Source organism: Fukomys damarensis, unplaced genomic scaffold (assembly GCF_012274545.1).
Source record: "Fukomys damarensis isolate Sample0158 unplaced genomic scaffold, DMR_v1.0_HiC HiC_scaffold_22, whole genome shotgun sequence".
Classification (NCBI taxonomy): domain Eukaryota; kingdom Metazoa; phylum Chordata; class Mammalia; order Rodentia; family Bathyergidae; genus Fukomys; species Fukomys damarensis.
In genome coordinates, this window is record NW_022900934.1 from 10,704,696 (window position 1) to 10,726,308 (window position 21,613).

At 42.8% G+C, this 21,613-nt stretch overlaps 1 protein-coding gene across 2 annotated transcripts in view; it reads right to left on the reverse strand.

Moving 5' to 3' along the window:
* Window positions 1–1,978: 1,978 nt before the first annotated feature.
* The window catches only part of Pard6b (par-6 family cell polarity regulator beta), a 24,105-nt gene continuing 4,470 nt past the window's right edge, over window positions 1,979–21,613 (reverse strand). The window contains exons 1-3 of one of the 2 annotated variants that reach the window (XM_010618218.3): window positions 21,066–21,479; window positions 14,650–14,872; window positions 1,979–4,757 (exon numbers count right to left, since the gene is read on the reverse strand). In XM_010618218.3, the coding sequence (XP_010616520.1) occupies window positions 3,928–4,757; window positions 14,650–14,872; window positions 21,066–21,137 (1,125 nt within the window). In that variant the 5' untranslated portion in view covers window positions 21,138–21,479 and the 3' untranslated portion in view covers window positions 1,979–3,927. Of the gene's footprint in view, window positions 4,758–14,649; window positions 14,873–21,065; window positions 21,480–21,613 lie in introns of those variants that run through there. The other variant, XM_010618219.1, reaches the window with a different exon arrangement.

Consider the following 21,613-nt stretch of genomic DNA (forward strand, 5'->3'; position numbering starts at 1 on the left):
GAGAGAGAGAGAGAGAGAGAGAGAGAGAGAGAGAGAGAGAGGGGCACATGTCTGTAATCCCAGCAACTAAGGAGGCCGAGGCAGGAGGATGGAGTGTTTGTTCAAGACTAGCCTGGACAACTTAATGTCTCAAAATAAAATTAAGGAAAAAAATGCAGGGGATCTAGCTCAGTACTCCCTGGTTTTGATATACCTAGTATTACCAAAAAATTAAAAAAATACAAACTCCACTGAATTTTAGTATTTATAAAATATACACCAAATAGTATCAACTGGATAAACACATTCCCTTTTAAAATATTATTTGTCTAGGGCCCGGTGTGCTGGTGCATGTCTCATTCCAGCACTTGGGAGGCTGAGTCAGGAGGACTGCCAGGAGTTCAAGGCCAGCCTGAATTACCTATCTAAATCCACGTTTTCAGGGAGGAATTTGGCAGGCTTACCATATACTAAAAATTTAAATTGCTAAGTGCCTACATCCACCCAGCAACAAACATTTGCATTTGTGCTTCCGTGGACAATGAAGAGTTCATTTTGGTTTCCAAAATGTCTTCTCTGATAACACTTACAAAGCATATAAATGATGTTACTATATAGCTAGAAGGCACAACTGCTTTTCCTGCAGGCAGGTAAAAGCCACTCTCACCAGGCGACAGTCTATCACAGGGTCACAACAAACATTTCGTGTCTTAAGCCTTTCTTCTAACCAAAGGTGATTGTCAAGCTACAAGCAGTGGTTCTTAGTAGCTGTTAAACACAGCACAGCCAGAAGAGAGGGACTTATTTTTCTTTGTAAATTTCTGTAACTTTAGTTTTCCTGAAGATCAAGTGTATCAGATTCCGGCTAGGGAGGATGGCTCTGGGGCAGAATGCTTGCCTGGTGTACTAGTAACCTGGGTTGGGAATCAGGCTCTTATCCAGAACTGAAATCAGGCAGTTACAGGTATTTAACATGCAACTAGCATGGAGTCATATTTTCAGTGTGTAAGAGAGTGGTAATGTTTAGAATGTTAATTTTGAGGGGCCGGAGATTTAGCTCAGTGGCATCACAGCTGCCTTGCAAGCACAAGGTCGTGAGTTCGATCCCCGGTACAAAAAAAAATTACCTTCTAGTCCACCGCTGTATTCATACACGGTTGCAGTATAAGAACCCAAAATCAGGTGTTCACCTTCAATTGTAAGTTAAGGAAGCAGCCAGGCACAGGATTATACACATCTATAATCCCAGCACTCAGGAGGCTGACGCAGCACGATCCTGACTTTAAGTCCAGCCTGGTCTCCGCAGACAGTTCAAGAGCACTCTGAACTGTAAGGGAAGGCACTGTCTAAAAACAAAAAAAAAAGTTGAGGAGTAAGAATCCTGCTACACACTGTCAATTTCCACCCTATCCGGTCTACATTGCAGGTGCTTGGTAAACACTTGTCAGGTGACTTTTCATATAATTTCAAACAAGAAAGTAGCCTTAATACAAGTTGACTTTTATTTGTAAAAAATAATATCCAACTAAAGCTAATTTGATTTTTAAAATCAATGTTCATTTAGTGATAATGTACATTTTATAATAAAATTGTAGTAAAATACTGACATTTGATAGTTTAAACAAAGTATCATTCATGTAAAAATTATGTTATAACATGTAAAATTTAATTAGAAAATTCATAGTTCACTAAAGTACATATATTCTGTTGACAGCTTGAAAACATTACCATAAATTTACTTAAGGTACAGAAAAAAATTCACAGTTAGGCTTGACATTTAGTAGTATAAAATTTTACATTGAATTCATTGATATTTTTGTTATTAAGGGGTACCTGAAATAAATGACTCAGACTGACAATAAAATTCAGTAACTGCCTAAGACTTGCCAATAACCGAGATCTAATGGTTTTACAGTATATCTTTTTTTTTTTTTTTTTTTTTTTTTTTTTTTAACTGACCTGGAACTCACTATGTAGCCCAGGCTTTTCTCAAACTCACAGCAATCCTCCTGCCTCAGCCTCCCAAGTGCTGGCATTACAGGCATACGCCACCACGCCCGGCTACACTATGTCTATTAATCAGTTATTTCACCAATAATTTAAATGACTGAGACCTAGTTGAAAACACCAGATATATCCTTAACAGGATAATTAAATAAAAATCACTAGCAGCGTTGATTTCCATTTCCACGAATAGATATAAGATAAATTTATACTTTACAGTTAAAATTTGTACAAAAGTCAAGCCCTGAAGTATTTTTCCCCAAGAGAAAAGTTCTAATGTTAAAATTTTGTTTAAAAAAAGAGAGAGGTAGTGTGTAAAAAGTATTACTTAAAATGTTGAACCCCTGCACCACTTATATCATAAATGAAATTTAACTTTCTACAAATGACATCATCTTGCTGTTCCAGAGCCAAATTTCTAAGACTCACAGAATGTTAAAGCTGACGCCGTTACACAGGAGGAAGCACTTCAGTGCGTACAGGTGCACTGTGCCACATAATGCTGTGTAGTCAGTTAACAGCTTACAGAGACTGTGCTTAGTGGTAATGAGAAGGAGCAAGCAGTGAAGTCCTCTGAGTCCAGTGATCATCATTTGATTAAGACTTCATTTCTTCATATATTTTACCATATAGAGAAAATATCCTTCAAAACGGAGTCGTTTGAATCTTCATTGTTTTAATAGCACACAACTGTTATAAAGGTACCCATACAAGTCCTACCATAAAATTAATGAATAAATAACTCTCCATAAGCCAGAGGGAACCTATGGTCTTTACACCACTCTGAGTTTCTATATACATGTGCACTGCTGTGCTTGCGCACACGGCACAGTGAAACCAGGCACGGGATGAAAGTAGCAGCCTCCTCCTAACTTGTCCTAAGTGGATGCACTGGAAAATAATAAATAGCCTCATAAAATTAATAAGCTCTACCTGTCATAGGTGAATACTACATATTTTTCATAAAGTGTAGGCAGTGTTCCTAGACTAGTTCCACGACAGAAAACCCAATTTTGATATAAAAAGTGCAGAAGTTTGTCCTGTGCGTAAAAATCTCTTCATTTGGGTACCTTTTTGATCCCAAATGAGTCATACCACTTGGATGCATTAAGAGAGTATAAAAGCACACCAACAAAACACACACTGAAAGTGAAAGGAATGATTTCCAATGTGACTAAGAATGAGGACAAGAGCAGGTTAAAGGAGAGGCTCCTATATTACCAGTAAGAGGAGCTGCCTTCCAAAGCATCGATCACGCCCACACATGAAGGCATAGGACGGCGACATCAAAGTGAGCAACTGTCATGGCTTCACACCCAGGAAGGGGCTTCAGCGCTGGGTAGTGTGGGAAGACTCCTAAAACTCCTAAAACCGGCCAGCTGGTTTGACTTCTTAGAAATTGGGCGGGGCGGGGGGTGCATTTGTGAAGACAATTTGTTACAATTAACAACAAAGCAACAAATCTTTATAAAAAGAAAGAAAAACACAGTAGGGGGAACATAAAAGCTCTGGTCCTCAATGTACCAAAAAAGAGAATCCAACTTTTTCACATCAGAATTTTAAAAACATTAAGTAAAGGGAAAATTAACTGGACTCTGCATAGCAGGTTAAATATGCAACCACTTCAAGCAGAAATGATCCAGTCCTCTCACACAGTTCGGGGAATGTGCTCCACCATCCAGTTCTTCGAAGGAGAAAAACAGCAAAAGCACATAATTTCTTTAGCAAAGGCCTTTTTGTTTCAGACAAAAATTCACCTCTGAGCCACCAAAGTTTACAGTAACAATTATCAACCAATCATCGCAGTAACATTTTAAGCTTGCAATATTATTTTTTTCATGCCTACTCCGCATCACTGGTTCAGAGGTATATCGCTTTAATTACTAGCCACATTCACGTGTCCCACAGCATCCTCATGACTCAGAAAACACCCAAGCAGTGGCTTCATAATGTTATGATTGTCCCATCTTCTTCTAAGAGTTTTTGATCTGCACCACGTGCTTCAAATTCTGTGTTTGTGCCACTTGCTATGGGTGCTAAGCTCACTTCATTAGAAGGAATAAAACCATTCTGTTCCGACTCAAAATTGAGTTCTATTTGTGTTAGGGATTCCAGGCTCTCAGCATCAGGAACAGCTTTCGGAATCTGCTGTGGCTCTCCGTTGTCTTCAATAATAATGTCATCTTCTTCACTGTCTTCATCCTCCGGCTCAAAGCTGGGTTCGACCTGCTGCGAGTAGCCAAGAAGGCTGTTATCAGTAGACTGGCCGGAGCTGCCGGAAGTGCGACTGTTTCTGACCACGTTATTCCTCTGGTTCGCTGGTCTCACTGTGATGATGAGGTTGCGGCTGTTCGCAATCATCATGTCTGTTACTTGGTCAAGACTCTTCCCTGAAACCTCTATGCCATTAACTTCTAAGACTTCATCATTAACAGCTAATAGTCCTGTGCTCTGCGCCAGACCTCCGGGGACGAGCCTGGATATGAAAATCCCTGGGACCTTCTCTAAGCCGTGGGGAGTTACCCTGACACTGGAACCGTCCCGGATATAGAACCCTAGGGGTTTCTCGGTGCCGTACTTGTACAGACGGACTCTACGGTGTGTCTCAGGGAGAATATCCACGTCTATGATGGAAGACACCGGTCTGAAGTCTTGCGGCATGCTAATGACTATGTGTGGCTTCTTCCTGTGGTTGTCAGGGCGTAATACATTGGTTAAAACATTCTTCTTCTTTATTAGTGTGTCTGTACCAAAGGCACTGTAGTCTGCTTCTTCTGTTTAAAAATAAAATGAAGTAATTAGAGAAATGCTGTAAAAATACTGATTTATTTGCAGTTCAACTTGCACGGAAAGGATACAACTCAAATATACCGGCTACATAAACAAACTAGCTAAATATAAATTTATTCTAGTACAACAGTAAAAATATGCCATGCCAGGAAAAAACACTAGGGGGCCTTCTTAAACATATATCACAAAATTACTAAATGTCGGTGTTAAAACTTTGACTATTAAACAATATTACATATGGCTAATGAAATTCTGATAGGACTTACACACTCATTTTTTTGAGACATGGTCTCATTGTGTGGCCCGAACAGGCCTCGAACTCCTGGGCTCAAAGTAGTGGAGCCTACAGGTTCTTACCACACAGGCTACAAACTCATTCTGAGACATCATTTTAAAGCATCGATTTTAAATATATTTTTCCTTCATTTGTTTAAAAAGCCTCCAATTTGCATGTTTATCACATTCAACCCAAGAACGTGAGAGGGAGCCAGCTACAGTGCCACAAGCTTGCAACCCCAGCTCTTTGGGAGGTGGAGGCAAGGGAATTCCAAGTCTGAGGCCACCCCAGGCAGACAGTGTCTCAAAAAATAAAATAAAAATGCCTGGAGATACAGCTCAGTAGTAGAGCATGTGCCCAGCATTACGTGAGGTCCTGGGTTCGATCTCTAATACCAAAAACAGAGAGAGAGAGAGAGAGAGAGAGAGAGAAAGAGAGAGAGAGAGAGACAAAATCAAATAGGCGTATATGTTAGCAACTGGGTAGATGCCGTAATTCAATGGACACAGCAAATAATTAGGGAGTTAGGTCTGCAAATCAACTCCCTTCTTCAGTTTCCTGGAGTGCGTGTTTCTCAGTATTTTCTACTTTTGAAAGAAGCAGAGATAAGGTTTTTAACCCTTTCTTCACTGTATGAAGAACAGAGTATACTGACATTTGTTTCAGCAGTGTGACACAGACCAAAAGGAAGTGAGCAGCCAGCAACTGGCAAACTGGAGAGTTCTTGCCTCATTTAAACGGCGAAGCTGCTTGCTCGTCCGTTCCTGGCAGATTTCCTTGATGACAGAAATCCTACATTCAGGCAAAAATCTTCCATTTTAAAATGATAACCCCTAATTAAATAACTTCAACAAAAAACCTGTTTGCCCCAAACCACACATCTTCTGAAGTCATTCCTAAAGCTATTAATTTAGAAACTCTGATATAAGCTGTGGAAAATCAAGACACCTAACCTCGGATACTGTTAAATCATGTGGCTGAAGGAAGTCTACAAAGGAAACATCAGAGAAAGAGGTAAAAGAAGGAAATGAAATTGACAACAGGAACCAAAGTGGAAATCACATTTTCAAAACAAACTGGAATGAAGGTGCTAGGCCTGGTGGCACATGCCACAATCACAGGCCTAGAAAGGCTGAGACAGAAGAACTGTTGAGTTTGAGGACAGCCTGTGTCACATAGTTGAATGGAAGGCCAGCCTGAAATACATAGATTCTGTCTCAAAAAACAAAAACAAAAACAAACTAAAAAGAGCCAGCTGTGGTTCCGCTTAGTGGTTCTGCCACCTGCCTGGTAAGCACAAGGTCCCGAGTTTGATCTCCAGTTAAAAAAAAAAAAATGTGAACAACAACAAAACCCCCCAAAACCTGCCTGGAATGAAGAAAACTAAAAGCTGAATTTCCAAGGATTAAAAAAAAGTATTTCAGTAAGGATAAAAGAGATAAACAGGGAATAATGGCACATGTCTATAACCCCAACTCTGGGAGGCTGATTCAGGAGGATTTCAAGTTTGAGCTGAGCCCAGGCAATTTAGTGAGAAGCTCTTTCAAAACAAAAACCTAAGAAAAAGGGGCTGGGGGGGTAGTTCAGTGTAAAAGCCATGGTCAAAGCATGAAAATGGCCAGTGTAAATGTAGCCTGGGCAACCCAGTGACTTAGTGCTTTGTCTCAAAATACAGTAAAAGGACTGGGGATATAGTTCAATGCAAAAGCCCTGGGTTAAAAAGAAGAAAAAAGAATAAAAGACGTAAAAGGCCCCCTGCCCCTCTGCCCCACCCAGAAAGAACTAGAGAAAATCCGAGTTCCCAGCAGCCACGACGGTGCCCTCGTCACCATCTCGCAGTGCTCGGGGCTCATCACTGTCACCTTACAGACCAGGGAACTGAGGGTACAAAGTGAGTCCCAGAGCAAAGGCCAGGACCCAGGGTTCCCTACCAGGACAGCCGCTCCAGTGAAGGTCAGATATGGGGCCTATGTCAGAGCACAGGAAGGCTCATGTTCTTCTCTGATGCTGCATAACTTCTTAATTTACAGATGTATAACACAAGGCATTACCATAAGTTCTCAACTTATGAACATTCAAGTTGTGAACTTTCAGAAGTGTGCTGTAAAAGCCTCACTTTGTCAGCTCAGGGCTGGGGTCAGGCTTATGATCAAATCAGACTTAGGAAAAATTTTCCCAGAAGAGAACTCGTTAAAACACGTTGGGTTTTATTCATGACATTTTCCCCCCTCAGGGACACTTTTATCTTTATGGAGTATTTACACTGTGTTCTTACTGAAGCAGAAATTTACTTGGGCTGGGATGTAGCTCAGTGGCACCATGCCTGACCGGCAAGCAGAAGGTCATGGGTTCGATCCCCAGTCCTGTGGGGGAGGGGAATTTACTTGTAATTTGATTTTGCAAATAATCCCACTGATGGAAGAATCTTGTGGCCAAAGAACTACAAGATTAGTCTTCTAAGCAAAAGTACTTTCTCACACGTTTATGTATTTTTATTTTTCAATAATGAAGACCTACATAATATTTATAAGGGAAATTCCAGGCCATACAAACTGACAACAAAATCAAGTTGCCTACATACCAAGTCATGGGAAACCTGACCAAAAAACCCCAAATCTGCATAATTTGGCATTGTGTCCAGACTCCATTTGAATGCTCTCCGCTAAATTCTCAAAAGCAATATGCCCCAGCACAAAGGCACCTTTGTTCTCCCATCTAGCTAATCAGTTTCCAGCCACTGGGAAAAGAAATATTTTGGCTGAAAGCCAGAATGCAGGGTGTTGGTGTAAAGTGTAAAGGTGAATGTCCGCAAGGAACTGGAACTGACTTTCTACCGAGTGCGCACCTCAGAGGGCTCAACTCAGAAAGAGATGGGAGTTTGCAAACTTGACTCATAGCAACCTTCACTTCATAAGCTCAGACTTAGGTAACAGCCCCGCTACAGACCCAAGCAGCAATGCCTCACTTATCTCCAGCCTGACCTTCAGCCAACAATCTCAGCTCCTGTAACCAAAACGGACCTATCTCAAAGGCTCTGGAGTGGCAAGCTCCATGTCTTCCTCACACACAGAAGCTCCGGTGTTACTCTTACAGAGGGACCTGAGGGCCTCCCTGGGCACCTCTTCCTCCAAATTTTATTTCTGAAAAGCCTGGTTATCTCATTTCTTAGTTCACAGAGGGTCCTAAGCTAACATTCAGAACAAGAAGGGAAGAACCACTTCTCAGCAGCAGGCACAGTTAACACATAGTAAAAGGCTACAGCAAACAAAAAGCAAACCTGGAAAAACAAATCACTCGCATAAATCCCATCAGCATCCCCATACAGTAAAAATACAGGAACAGATCCATGGTAGAGTCATCAAGAAACCTCAAGATTAAGCCCCACCTGAAGTTGACAGAAAGACAGCAAAGAATGAAGTAATTGTTTAAAGTGCTCTAACCCGGGCACTGCCAAGCTGTCCCCATCAAGAGTCACACACCTGCTTTAGGTATGGCAGGCCATTCTGTCTCTTACAGAAGCAGGCATAGATGACACATAACGGGGTTAAGTGTGGACAAGTTCCAAGAAAACTTTATTTACAAAATCATCCAGGCCTTAGTTTGCCAACTGTGTTCTAATTCAAAATGGTTAAATGAAACAGATCTGGCATCTTTAACAGGATTAAATGTCACTTTAAGCAACATTCAAATTTTGTAGACCTTTCATTTCCCAACATAGAAAATTCAACCACCAAACATTTTATAAACACCTATGTGCCAGGTATTACGCTCTGTGGTTCAGATTCAGGGACAGACAGACTGCTGTCTGCTTTCAACTGATAGAGGAGATGGCAACTAACGAAGAATGCCAAGCAATTAAGTGATGACAAAGGTGCCAAGGCCCTGAAGGTAGGTGTGTGTGAGAGGGGTCCTGGCCTGCCTTGCAGGGTGAGGCAGACTTCTCTAGGGAAGTGAGGTTTCTGTTGAGATCGAAAAAAGCAGCAGCAGCTGAACAGGCAGGAGGGCACAAGATGCAAAGATTGGAGAAGAGTGAGGGAGGGTATATGAAGAAGTCTAACACAGGCTGATGGGAGGGCAGGGAGGGAGGAGGCACTGCCGACCAGGCAAACAGGGCCTCCTGGGAAGGCTGAGGCTTATGGACTTTAGCCTCAGGGCCAGCAGGGAAAACCTAGCATTTTTCAGAGAATGATGGTAATCTCATCTGGTTTGTCTACAACGCTCACTGTGACTGCAGCTGCAGAATGGCTTGAGGGCTACTGCAGTAAATTCGGATGGTGCTGTGTGGTAGCCAAGTCACAAATGTGAAGCAGAATTAGAAGTTTTAATGAGCTTGGTGACTGACTGAAAAATAGGCATGTGTTAAAGGTGACACCCAGGTTTCTGCCATGAGCAAATGGTACCATATTGTGAAATGTGATTCCACAATTTTTCATTACTTCTGGGCCACACCTTTTGTTAAACTATTTGTAGCCTACTGTTAAAATGTAATCTGTTGGACCATTTTAAAATTAAACCCACTCTAGCTGGGTGCAGTGGTGCAAACCTGTAATCCCAGCTACCCAGGCCAGCCTGAACTACACAGCAAGACCCTATCTCAAAAAACAAACAAACAAAATCTACCAAGTAACGTCCAGTGCAAAGTCAAGGTAAGGATGATCTCACTGCCAGCTGTAAGTGTCTGGACCACAGAGGCCATGTCCCTGTGAGGGTGTGTTCTAAGTGAGACCAGTTTAAAGCCAGGCCCTTCTGTCTCTAACAAACTCCTCTGAATAAATCCAAGGTGCACACCTGTATTCCCAGCACTCAGGAGGCTGAGGCAGGAAGACTGCCACCAGTCTGAAGCCAGCCTGAGCTACATAGTGAGTTCAAGGTCATTCCTTGAATAGGGAGACTTTGTCTCAAAAACAAAACAAAACAAAAATCCAAGAAGTAAATGCATCTGTCTGATACACAAAAACAGTGATACAGTAACAAGTTTGGGTAGAGACATTCTAATTAAATCTGGTGTGTGGGAAGCAGGTGTGTCTAACTCCTAGCAAGTCATAGGATCCTAGACAGGGCTGATCACAACTGCATGGGAAACTAAGAAAATATGTTTCCCTGCCTGTGATCCAAACCTACAGGAATGACCTGGCCTTTTTTTTTTTTTTTTGGACCTGGGATCGAACTCAGGACCTTGTGCTTGCCAGGCAGGTACGGTGCCACTGAGCTACATCCCTGGCCCGACCTAGCTATTTTTTAAGGGTGGAACCCTGAAATGTTTTCTAAAACTGCTGAGTGTAAAGACTATTCTGTATCTTCCATTATCCCTCTCCCAAATAAACCAGGATAAGACCTCCAAACAAGGTAGCTGGAAAAAGAGCTGAGACTCTTCTTTGTGGAAATAATTTAAGATAGCAGGTTTTTTGTTTTGCTTTTGCTGCCACTGTAATAGCCCAAGAAATAGAGTACAGGGGTTTTCTTCTAACAATTAGCTGTTATAAAATATAAGACTTCTCAGGATATGCAACAATGCTGTCTTGGAGTAGAGCTACAAAGTAGTCTACACATTCAATCTTTGTTTGGTAGAGTACCAGATCTTAAAAGATCACAAGGTTTTAAATTTTTAAATAGTTTTAAAATTTTTTTTTTTTGAAAAATCATTTGGTACCGTATCAAGTGTAACTGATGCCTTGTTGATCCTGAAGTGGAAGGCGCTGTAAATAGGCAAGATGTAACTATACTTAACGTTATCTTCTCTATTAGTTATTTGGACTTATTGTTCACCAAGGTTTTAAAAAAATGAGCTCGCTTGCTTTTACTTTTTTTTCTTGATATTGGGGATGGAACTTGGGACCTTGTGCTTGTGAAGCAGGCTGCAGAACCACTGAGCTAAATCCCCAGCCCCCTCAAAATGAGCTTTCTACTTAAGCATCTGTTCAGTTTTGTTTTTTAAAAAAGTATCAAGATGAATCACAGTGTAGCCTGTAAATCTGTCACTGCCTTAGATGCCCGGACCGGTAGTAAACAACAAGGAAAATAGGCACAATAACATATGTTAAATAAAGTCCTTGCGGCTCTTCAGGGAGGCCTGGTAAAGGTGGGAGGGCAGGCAGGAGAGGCCCCTGTGACAGAGCTGATGGATGGAGCACAGCCAGAGGAGGCAGCCAGGGGAAGAGAGAGACGAAGCGTTGCAAGGGGAAACACAGAAAACAGACCCGACACCACACCAGTCCCGGGCTGTGAAAGCTGTGATCAGGGCATGGGGGCACAGGGCACAAAGGCCGAACCACAAAGGGTCTGCCTGGTCGCAGTAGGAATCCAGCAGAGGGCTTGCAAGCCAGAATGAGTGAGCCACCCTACTTTCATTTCTGGCTTAAGTAATATATTAAATTTATATTTTCAAAACTAAGCCGGGTGTGATAGTGCACGCCTGTAATGCCGTCCCTCCTCTGGGAGGCTGAAGCAGAAGGACTGCAAGTTTAAGCCCAGCCCGGGCAACTTAGTGAGACCTGTCTTTAAAAAAAAAAAATGAAAAAAGAAGGGTTGGGGGTAAAACGCAGTGCAAAAGTCCCAGGTCCAATCCCTAGGATGGAAAACGAAAAACAAAATATAAAATACCCAAATAGAAAGTCTTCCTGTTGAATGGATTGCCTAATTCTAAATCAAATTCTAAGGGCCATGCCTTGTATTGGACACTACCACTACGGGGAAAATACTCGTTCACATATTAATGTATTTCTAAACCGCAATGCCTCACAACAAAAATAAAAATGTTTAAAGTCTCGATAAAAAGCATACATTCAGTTCAGCCAGCCCTCCACTGTCCTATTGCTGCAGACTTTCGGACTAGTCTCTGGTTTCCACCCTAAACTTCAGCCTACCATTTCCAATCTCTTGAGTGAGATTTCCAACTCAACTGCCTGATGAGATTATTTCTCTAGGACCAAAGTCTTGAAATCAGTAGCTCTTCCAAACTGTTGGTTTATGGCACTGCCCCAGGCTTAAACCACATGGCTGTGTGCCGGGCCCCCTGCCGCACACCAGCAAACTGGACAGCCACACTCAGCGTCTCCCGCCCATCTCTGTGCAGCACTGCGGCTTCTCAGCCGGTCTCACTTCTACCCCTGCTCCTGGCTCTCTGTGGGAAGACCTCGTGCATCCTGAGTAGCTGGACTCCTCTTTCTGGAGTCCTGCTCTACTTACACCACACCCTGTCAGGGTCAGGACCCATCTCAGGGGTCTCTGAGAAAATTAACTTGTGTGTTTCAAAGTATTCTGTAAACAGATCAAGTGATATTTTTTTTAAAAAATCACTCTTGGCCAGAAATTTAGTTCAGTGGCAATGCACCTGTCTTGCAAGTGCAAAGTCATGAGTTCGATCCCCGGTACCACCCCCTCCCAAAATTTGGGTTAGGTTTATTTTGTTGGTGGATGTTAGTTTCTCCAAACCCAGAAAGGCAAAGATACATGATCAGAGGAATTCCAAAATCCTAAGGGTTATTCAAGGCTTATCAACTGACAGAAAACATAGCTTCATCCCCAAGGGTAATGCCCCTTTCAAGGTGCTTTCTGAGCTGGCGTGCTGATGTAGTCATCCCCACGTCAGGCTCGATGCTCTCACGCTGGCGTCTCAAACTCTTCATTTACTATACAGAGGAGGACTGAATGGCACGTACCACGATCCCTACCCTGCCCATCTGCAGACAGACACACAGAGTCTACGAAATTTCAAAAAAGTTTTAAGACTCAAAATACATTTGAAAATGCTTGCTGGATGGTCATATCAAATGTTCTTTTGCAAGACAGTGTTCCTACTTCTCCAAAAGCATGACTTGCTAACCCCCTTTCTGGATAATCAACTAGTGATATCCTAAGAGGAAAGAAAGAAGGCGTTTCCCGGGTGCTAGCAGCCGACAGGGCACTGCACTGAGCTCATTTCATCCTCACAGTAACACAACGAGGACACATTCGCTTTATGGAGAGACTGAGACTCACGAGATTAAACAGCTGTGCTCCGGTGTCTGAAGCAGTAAACGTAGCACTGGCAGGTTTTTTTGAGGCAGGGTCTCACTATGTAGCCCAGGCTGGTCTCGAACTCACAGCTATCCTCCTGTCTCAGCCTCCCGAGTGCTGGGATTACAGGCATGAGCCACCACACCCAGCTAAAATTTTTGTTAGATTGATTTTTTGATGGGGAGGGGTACCAGGGATTGAATTCAGGTCCTTGTGCTTGCAAGTCAGACAGCAAAACCACTGAGCTAAATCCCCGGCCCAACCCAGGGTTTCTTACCCAACTCAAGCTCTTTTCAGCATATCTTTGTGAATGGGCAATGACCCATTTGGTGAAGTAAAGACTTAATAAATTCCTAATTTGTATTTTTTTTTGGTATCGGGGATCGAACTTGGGTCCTCGCGCTTGCAAGGCAGGCAGCGCTAATTTATATTTTTAAAAAGACTGTCAGCTAGGTGTGGTGGCACACACCTATAATCCCAGCACTCCGGAGGATGAGGCAGGACTGCCTAGCTCAAGGCCAGCCTGGGCTACATAGTTCAAAACCAGCCTAAACTACATAGGGAGAGCCTGTCTCAAAAAAAAAAAAAAAGAAAAGACAGACAGACAGACTGTCAGGTTCAGTAGCACAGCTACAGTCACAGCTACTTGTGAGGCTGAGACAGGAGGATCATAAGTTACAGCCTAGCCTGGGAAATAGTGAGACCCTGTGTCACAAACAAACAAAATCACTCTGGGAAGCTGAGGCAGAAGGATTGCAAGCTTGAGCCCAGCCTGGCCAATTTAGAGACTCAGCCAGACCCTGTCTGGGAAAAAAAAATAAATAGAAAGACAGACAGAAGGAAAAAAGGGTAAAAGAAAAGGGCTGGGGAATATAGCTGAGGCAGAAGGATTGCAAGCTTGAGCCCAGCCTGGCCAATTTAGAGACTCAGCCAGAGCCTGTCTGGGAAAAAAAATAAATAGAAAGACAGACAGAAGGAAAAAAGGGTAAAAGAAAAGGGCTGGGGAATATTTCTTGGTGCCAAGGCCCTGGGTCTGCTCCTCAGTGCTACCCACTCAAACAGTCAAACACACACATAAACACTAAGGAGTTAACTGAGCCAGAGATGTAGTAGCTCAGCAGCACAGCGCCTCCTGGCCTGTCTGGGAAAAAAAATAAATAGAAAGACAGACAGAAGGAAAAAAGGGTAAAAGAAAAGGGCTGGGGAATATTTCTTGGTGCCAAGGCCCTGGGTCTGCTCCTCAGTGCTACCCACTCAAACAGTCAAACACACACATAAACACTAAGGAGTTAACTGAGCCAGAGATGTAGTAGCTCAGCAGCACAGCGCCTCCTGTTAAGCACGAGGCCCTGAGTTCAATTTCCAGTAAGGAAAAAAAAAAAAAAAAAAAAAAAGCAATTAAAACAAAATCTGAAAGTACTCATAAAGTATGACAATATCAAACCAGCACTAACACAAATGTTTAGTGTACTGGCTTATTAACATAGTAAGGAGATTTACACCAGATGTTTATTCACTGGGTTGTGGTAAAGTCTGTATCTCATCAATGGGGAAAACACACTACTTCTTGTTCCAAAACAATTTTTCTAAACAGTGGTACTTACCCTTCTTTTGTATAAAAATCCTAAGCAGTGGATTGGCTGTTGAAACCGCCTTATGGTAGTTATCGTCGTTATTTATAGGCAGTAAGTCTCCGTGGATGTCTGCGTAGCCCACCAGCACGTCAACATTGGGTATCTTATGAACATGCTGCAGTAATCCGTAGAACTCCTCAAATTTTCCAGGTTTTGATCTTTCCAGTGAAAATCGCCGAAACTCAGCTCCAAACTACAAATATACCAAACATTATGTTTTTTAAAAAACAAAATGAAACAAAACAAAATAGAACTACCCAATCTGAAAATGCACACCACAGAAAAAACAAGCACAACAGGATTTCTTCTAATAAAGAAGACAGCCCACAGTCAGAAATCTCATTATCGGAAGACGAAGCAGCACTAGAACAGCACAAGAATGTGCCTCCTCACTGTCAGATCTCCAAGGGGCCCTCCGTGAAGAGACACAGGCTCTACTCATCCCCGGGGACTGCACAGACTCAGCTCAAACCTGCACAGAGCCTGGACTCTGACCCCCTCCATCAGGGCTTGGGTACCGAAGACATGCCAAGTCTTTACCCTGACCGCCAGCAAAAAGCGTCTGTTTCCCCTCTCATAAAAGGAACTACAATCTCATGGGATGTGCCAACAATCTATAGCAAAACAGATGAAAAAGAAAAGCTTTGAGTTCCCCACCATGAAAGCGTGATATAAGCAGAGGTATAAGAAATAGATCTAAACCGGGCATGGCGGTGCACACCTGCACTCTGGGGAAGCTGAGGCAGGAGGATTCAAGTCCAGATGGGGCAATTTAGGAAGACCCTTAAAAAGGGGCTGGGGGATGCACTTCGTGTGAAGGACCAGTGTGAAGATTCCCAGTAGCTCCCATCACAACACCAAGAGGAAGAGAGAAAGAGGGGAGAGGAGGAAACAGGTCTGCGGTGGGCATGGTAGCACATGTCTATAATCCCTGTACTTGAGAGGCTGACAAAGGAGGACTGAAAGTTCTGAGTCCAGCCCGGGCTACACAGTAAATTTAAGGCTGGCCTGTCTACACAGCAGGACCCTGTCTTAAAAAAATTTTTTTAGAAAGTGACAAGAGGCATCTTCACTGTGTTAATGCAGAAAAAAAGAAGCTTTATTAATATATCAGTGTATGTAGGACATACAATGATCCAATTACGGCAAGAAGTGTTTATGTGCGTGGCACAGTGCTAGGCCCTGGAGACCAGACGGCTTGGGCCTGCTTCAGAAGCTCACCAATTAGTGGGAACAGCAGTGGCTTCAGGGAGCCATCGAAGATCACAGACACGGAGGAAGACAACCTCCACTGTACTCACATGTCCGCTTCATGGCTCTGATTCTCAAGTCTGCTTGCCCACACCTCTGTTCCCCAAGCCCAAGTCATGAAAATGGCTCTGTCTTACTAAACAGGACTCATCACTTACCCTGGAGCCAGTGTGGCATTGCCTCAAATAGGAAAACCTACGAAAGGTGAATCAGCTGTCCTCAAAGTGTCTCCGTCAGAGGTTTGGGAAATGTTATATAACCTTAATTGCCCACTTAGGGAGCATTGTGAAGACCAGTATAATAAAGACTCAGTTAGAGCAGGGCACAGCGGTGCACACCTGTTAATTCCAGTTACTAGGGAGGCTGTGGTGGGAGGACTGCAAGTTTGAGGCTAGTGTGGAGTACACAGAGAGATCCTGGGTCAAAAAATCAAAAATGAGAATGCTGCCGGGTGTGGTGGAGCACGTCTGTAATCCCAGCACTCAGGAGGCTGAAGCAGGAGGATCATTGTGAGTCCAAGATCAGCCTGGGCTACATAGCAAGTTCCAGGTCAGTCTCAACTACACAGTGAGACCCTGTCTCAAAAAGAAGCAGGAATCATTTTGAGTCCAAGAGCAGCCTGGGCTACATAGCAAGTTCCAGGTCAGTCTCAACTACACAGTGAGACCCTGTCTCAAAAAACAAACAAACAAACCAACAAAAAAGGTGAGCAGGGCATGGTGGTCACATCTGTGATTCCAGCACTCTGGGAGGCTGAGGCGGGATGATCACAAATACAATTCTAGCCACGGCAACTTAGTGAGAATCTGTCTCAAAGAAGGGTTGGGATGCAGGTCAGTGGGAAGGCCTGGACTCAATCCCCAGTGCTGCCTAAATAAACGAGTAACTAAAATAAAGGTCCAGTTAATTGGCTGGCGGGTGTAGCTCAGCGAGAGTGTTTATGGAATATGCCAAGGCCCTAGGTTCTACCCCCAGCATTGAGAGAGATGGGGGTTCTCACTTATGTCCTAGAGTTGATTTTAAAAACATTCTTTTTTAGACTGGGGTATAGTTTAGGGTGGAACATGTGTTCAGCATGGGCAAGGCCAACCTTCAGCAACACGTATGCACACGTGTGTACACACATGTACACCCACAAAGTCTGCCAAACATGTTTGACTATTTATCTCATTCCTCTAAATACCTATTATTACCAGCAAATACTAAAGCAGCACTGGAGCAGCTGTAAGCACCAAGCTCTGAAAGCCCCTATCATAGTAACTTGAGCAGTTGGCAAATATGTCAATTCATTCTCCCAAACGCCCTGTGAGACAACTGGGTGCTTCTGCTCTCTATGTGAGATGAATCTACCTGGCTGATACCCATAGGCTTTAAATTAAAGCAAAAACTCATTAAGGTCACCTCTTACCTCTAAAAAAAAAAAAAATCATTAAAATAGTTTCCAAAACACATTCCTGAAATATAAACACTAACACTTGTCAAGAAAATAAGGTGACTCATACCTAAAACTCTCAGAAAGTTTAGTCACACCTTCAAGTTTCAAAGTAAATAAAAATGGAGGCAACACCCTTCATATCAGTTAGTCTCACGATGTTATCAAAGTCATAGTTTCTCCTCCATTTTCTTGATTCTGCATCACAGCACAGAGACTGATGCTTTTTCTCGCATCATCACTTCCTGATGGATGAATGGGAATAACAGCTAAAAACTAAACATTTTAGGGCTTGGATGTTTTTATAATTTTTTATAATCAAACTCAGGACCTTGCACTTGCAACGCAGGCACAACACCACTGAATAAATCCCTGGCCCCTTATTTTGCTAAAGCTTTTGGATGAAATTTTCTCTCTCTCTCTCTCTCTCTCTCTCTCTCTCTCTCTCTCGCTCTTTTTGTTTTTTGAGACAGGGTCTTGCTTTGTAGTTCTGGGTGGCTTTGAGCTCACTACGCCACACCTGGCTTTTGCCTCTTATGATAAAAACAATAGAAAACTGTATAGCTTCACAGTTAATGTGCCCTTTTACAAATGTTGGCAAGGGAGATGAGAAAAAACCAACCCAAGAGAAACAGTTATGCTTCTTGCAACAAAACAATAGGATTAAGAGAACTTTTTACTACATGAAAAATACCATGCTATAGATCAGTGATGGCAAACCTTTTAGAGCTTTCAATGACACCAATAGCTTGCTGTGGCATGCACACCCTAGGTTCACCACGACTGCTACAGATAAACCTACCCAATCCACAAGTATTTATCAACTATTTACAACCTGTTTCTTGGCTTGTTTGTCCTTGGCTATCCAAAATGCGTGGGCTTCCTTCCCCAAGGGTCTGTTAGGACATTCTAAAAATGCAAACTTAATTTTAATATTCTACTTCTCTATGAATAATAATCAAGAAACTTGATGGCTCAAAGACTGTTCTAAGGATTTTTTTCTCCTGGTTTTGAGACAGGGCCTCACTATGTAGTTCAAACTGGCCTTGAGCTCACCATATAGATCAGGCTGGCCTCAAACTCAGTGATCCTCCTGCCTCAGCCTCCCAAGTGCTAGGATTCCAGGCATGCATCACCATGCCCAGCTCATTTTAAGGTTTTTATTTATTCACTTCTTGGCAATAATCAAAATCAAACCCAATGCCTTGCAAAGGCTAAGTAAGCACTCTACCGCTGAGCTCTATCTGTATCTTCCGCCCTGTTCCAAGGATATTAAAGGACATCACCATTATCAACTTTCCCAACTTAGAGAAACAATTAGGAAGATAAATTGGTTACCAAAAAAGTCACATGGGAGCCCATATCGCAAATATAACTAGTTATATTTACTATCCATTATTTTTATTATCTCTACCACTTTTCCCTTCCCTGAGCAAAGATAACAAAGATGCTAACTACTGTTTTCTCTTTTTTTTTGGTTGGGCAGTCTAAAAACTTTTTTATTAGTACACGTCCCCAGTACATAATAATTACATTCATTGCAGCAAATTGGTACATGTACATAACATATCTCAATTCCTTTTTTCCCTTCTCCTCCACCCTTGCTTTTAGAAAAAACATTTTTTTACTGGGTGTGGTGGCACATGCCCAAAATCCAGCTCTCAGGAGGCTGAAGCAGAAGGATCACTTTGGAGTGTGAGGCCAGCCTGTGGGTTACACTGTCAGTGCAAGGCCAGCCTAACCTACACAGTGAGATGCTGTCTCGAAACAGAAAAGAAAAATTTTGCCAGCAGATTTATTTTTATGTCTTTATCAAGTTAATTAACATAACCAGAAGCCGGGTGTGGTGGCGCATGCCTGTAATCCCAGCATTTGGGTGGCTGAGGCAGGAGCATCACTGTGAGTTCAACAGCAGCTGGGTTACATAGTGAGTTACAGGTCAAGTCTCAACTACATAGTGTAGTGAGACTCTGTCTCAAAAAACAAAAAACAAATCATAACCAGAGATAACAGCCACACGAATAGGCAAAAACACACATGAAACAAATAAAACAATCATGAAATTACACGCTACTGTTTTCTATGCGGAAGAAAAATAGATCCTAAAACGTGTATCTTTGTATTACCTTGTTTTGGTTACAACCTCTTAACAGTCAATTTTACAAAAAGCTGTGATATTACTAAAGCAGGATAAATTGAAATCTTTTTAAAAAGACCTGTGCTAAGGGTGTAGCTCTACAGGAGAGCACCTGCTTAATGTCCATGAAGCCCTGGGTTCAATACCCAGAACTAAAAAAGAACAAAAAACAAAACAAAACAAAAAAAACAACCAAAAACCCAAACCTGTCCCAATAGCCAGGTGTGGTGGCACATACTTGTAATACCAGCATTCTGGGAGGCTGAGGCAGGGGGATTCCAAATTCCAGCCCAGATGTGGCCACTTAGCAAGACCTTATCTCAAAAAACAAACAACTCTATCAACAGCTAGAACACTGAGGCCATATTTCACTGAGTGTATGCTCTCAGAATGCCTTAGTTCTACGAGAGGTGGTTTACTAGAGGTGCAGTAAATATCAGGTAGTGATAAGTACATGAAAGATTTACAAACCAACAGACAGAAGAGAAAGGCAAAAAGCTTGGTATTCCGGTCCCCCAAGTACTCCAATCTTCCCTACTGCTAGTGATAAACTTATTTGAATGTATTTATCAATGCACCTACAACCCCTACTCATTTTTCCTATCACAAAAAATCAGATACTGTATCAAGAGAAGGAGCATAAATTGAATTTCAGAATGATGCAGTATCAAGTGTTTTTCTTTTCTAACCTCAACTCTCACAAAACCAAACTAGATTGGTAACAGAAATTTTATGAGAAGGTTCAATCACTAGGCATGAAAACACGGCCACCACTGTATTACTCAAGGAAAAGCTTAATACGTCTTGAGTCACCTGAATGCTTTTGGGTAAGAAAGTCATTCTGGTGTGCTATAATGCGTCCCACAGAGGACTCGGGAGATGAACACACTTCTTCAACTCTACACAAATGTTTCTATTCTTAAACGGATCCACTTTTGAAACTACTGCCTATCCTGGTAAGTTCTAAAACCACAAATGCTTTAAAAAGAGATTTAGAGATGAATGTAGATTTTCTTGATGTGATTCTCAGTCACAGCAACTTACAGAACCTTGCTTATCGATACTAGACAATGACACCGTTCTACCCACGGCCCCAGGAAGCTTTCTTTACTCCACTGTACTTCGCCCAAATCTCCCCCTCAATCTGCATTCTCCCGAGTCATTGGATCAATGAGGCTTCATTATTTTTGAGGCTGATGGGCTTTTATGTCTCTCCCTTCAAGTATTCTAGCCTTCTCAATTCCATCTTGAATGTTCTCTGGCCCGGCCAGTGTCCTCTGATTTGTGTTCTAAGGTGTCTCAAACAGTTACTGGGGCAAAAAGGCTCTGGTGAAGGCTTTATTTAGGGAAGTCGAAGCCTTTCTGGTCCCCTCTGCTCAGACTTCTCCGAGAAGCGCACATTATCTAAGCTCCTCAAAAGTACTCTGTCCATTTTAACATAAAAAATAAATTACGTTAAGCCATTCCGGGGAAAAGCAAAGCAAAGCAAAACAAAACATTGCCTAAGCTCCTTTGGGCTCAACTCATGAAAAGCTTGCTGAGAATGTTTCCTGGGCGGCCTGTTACCTTCAAATTCCAGGCTGAACATCCCCTTCGGAAAGCGTCCCCTAACTCATCCCCAAGGGCTACTCTGCTCATCCAGCCTTGCGATTCAGGCTTTCAGGGGATGCCGAAGTAATTATCCAGCAGACTGGCACGCCGGTGCTCAGGGGTGAAAGCGCTTCGTAGGAAGGGGTGGCCCGGTGAAATGAAAAGAGCGAAGACTCCAACTGGGAAGTGGTGCTCCAACGTAAGGTGAGAGCGCTAATTTCACAGATTAAATGCATACCGAAGTTAGAGGTGGAAAAAGCCCCAGAGGAAGCACAGCTAACTTTAAGTGGGCTGTTCAGGTTACGGGCTCTCCTTCACCACTCGACGCACCCCGAATCACAGAGCGGCGACATTATGTGACAATGGGGGTTCCGAGAGCCCTTTGCCCTAGTCCAGCAGCCAGAACTCCCCCCAACCTTTCATCCCATTTTGCATTCAAATGCTCCACATCCTCGGGGGCACCTGGTGGCCCTCACTCCCTCCCTCGCAAACAGGAACGCGGCTCCAGAAATGAAATCAAGCCT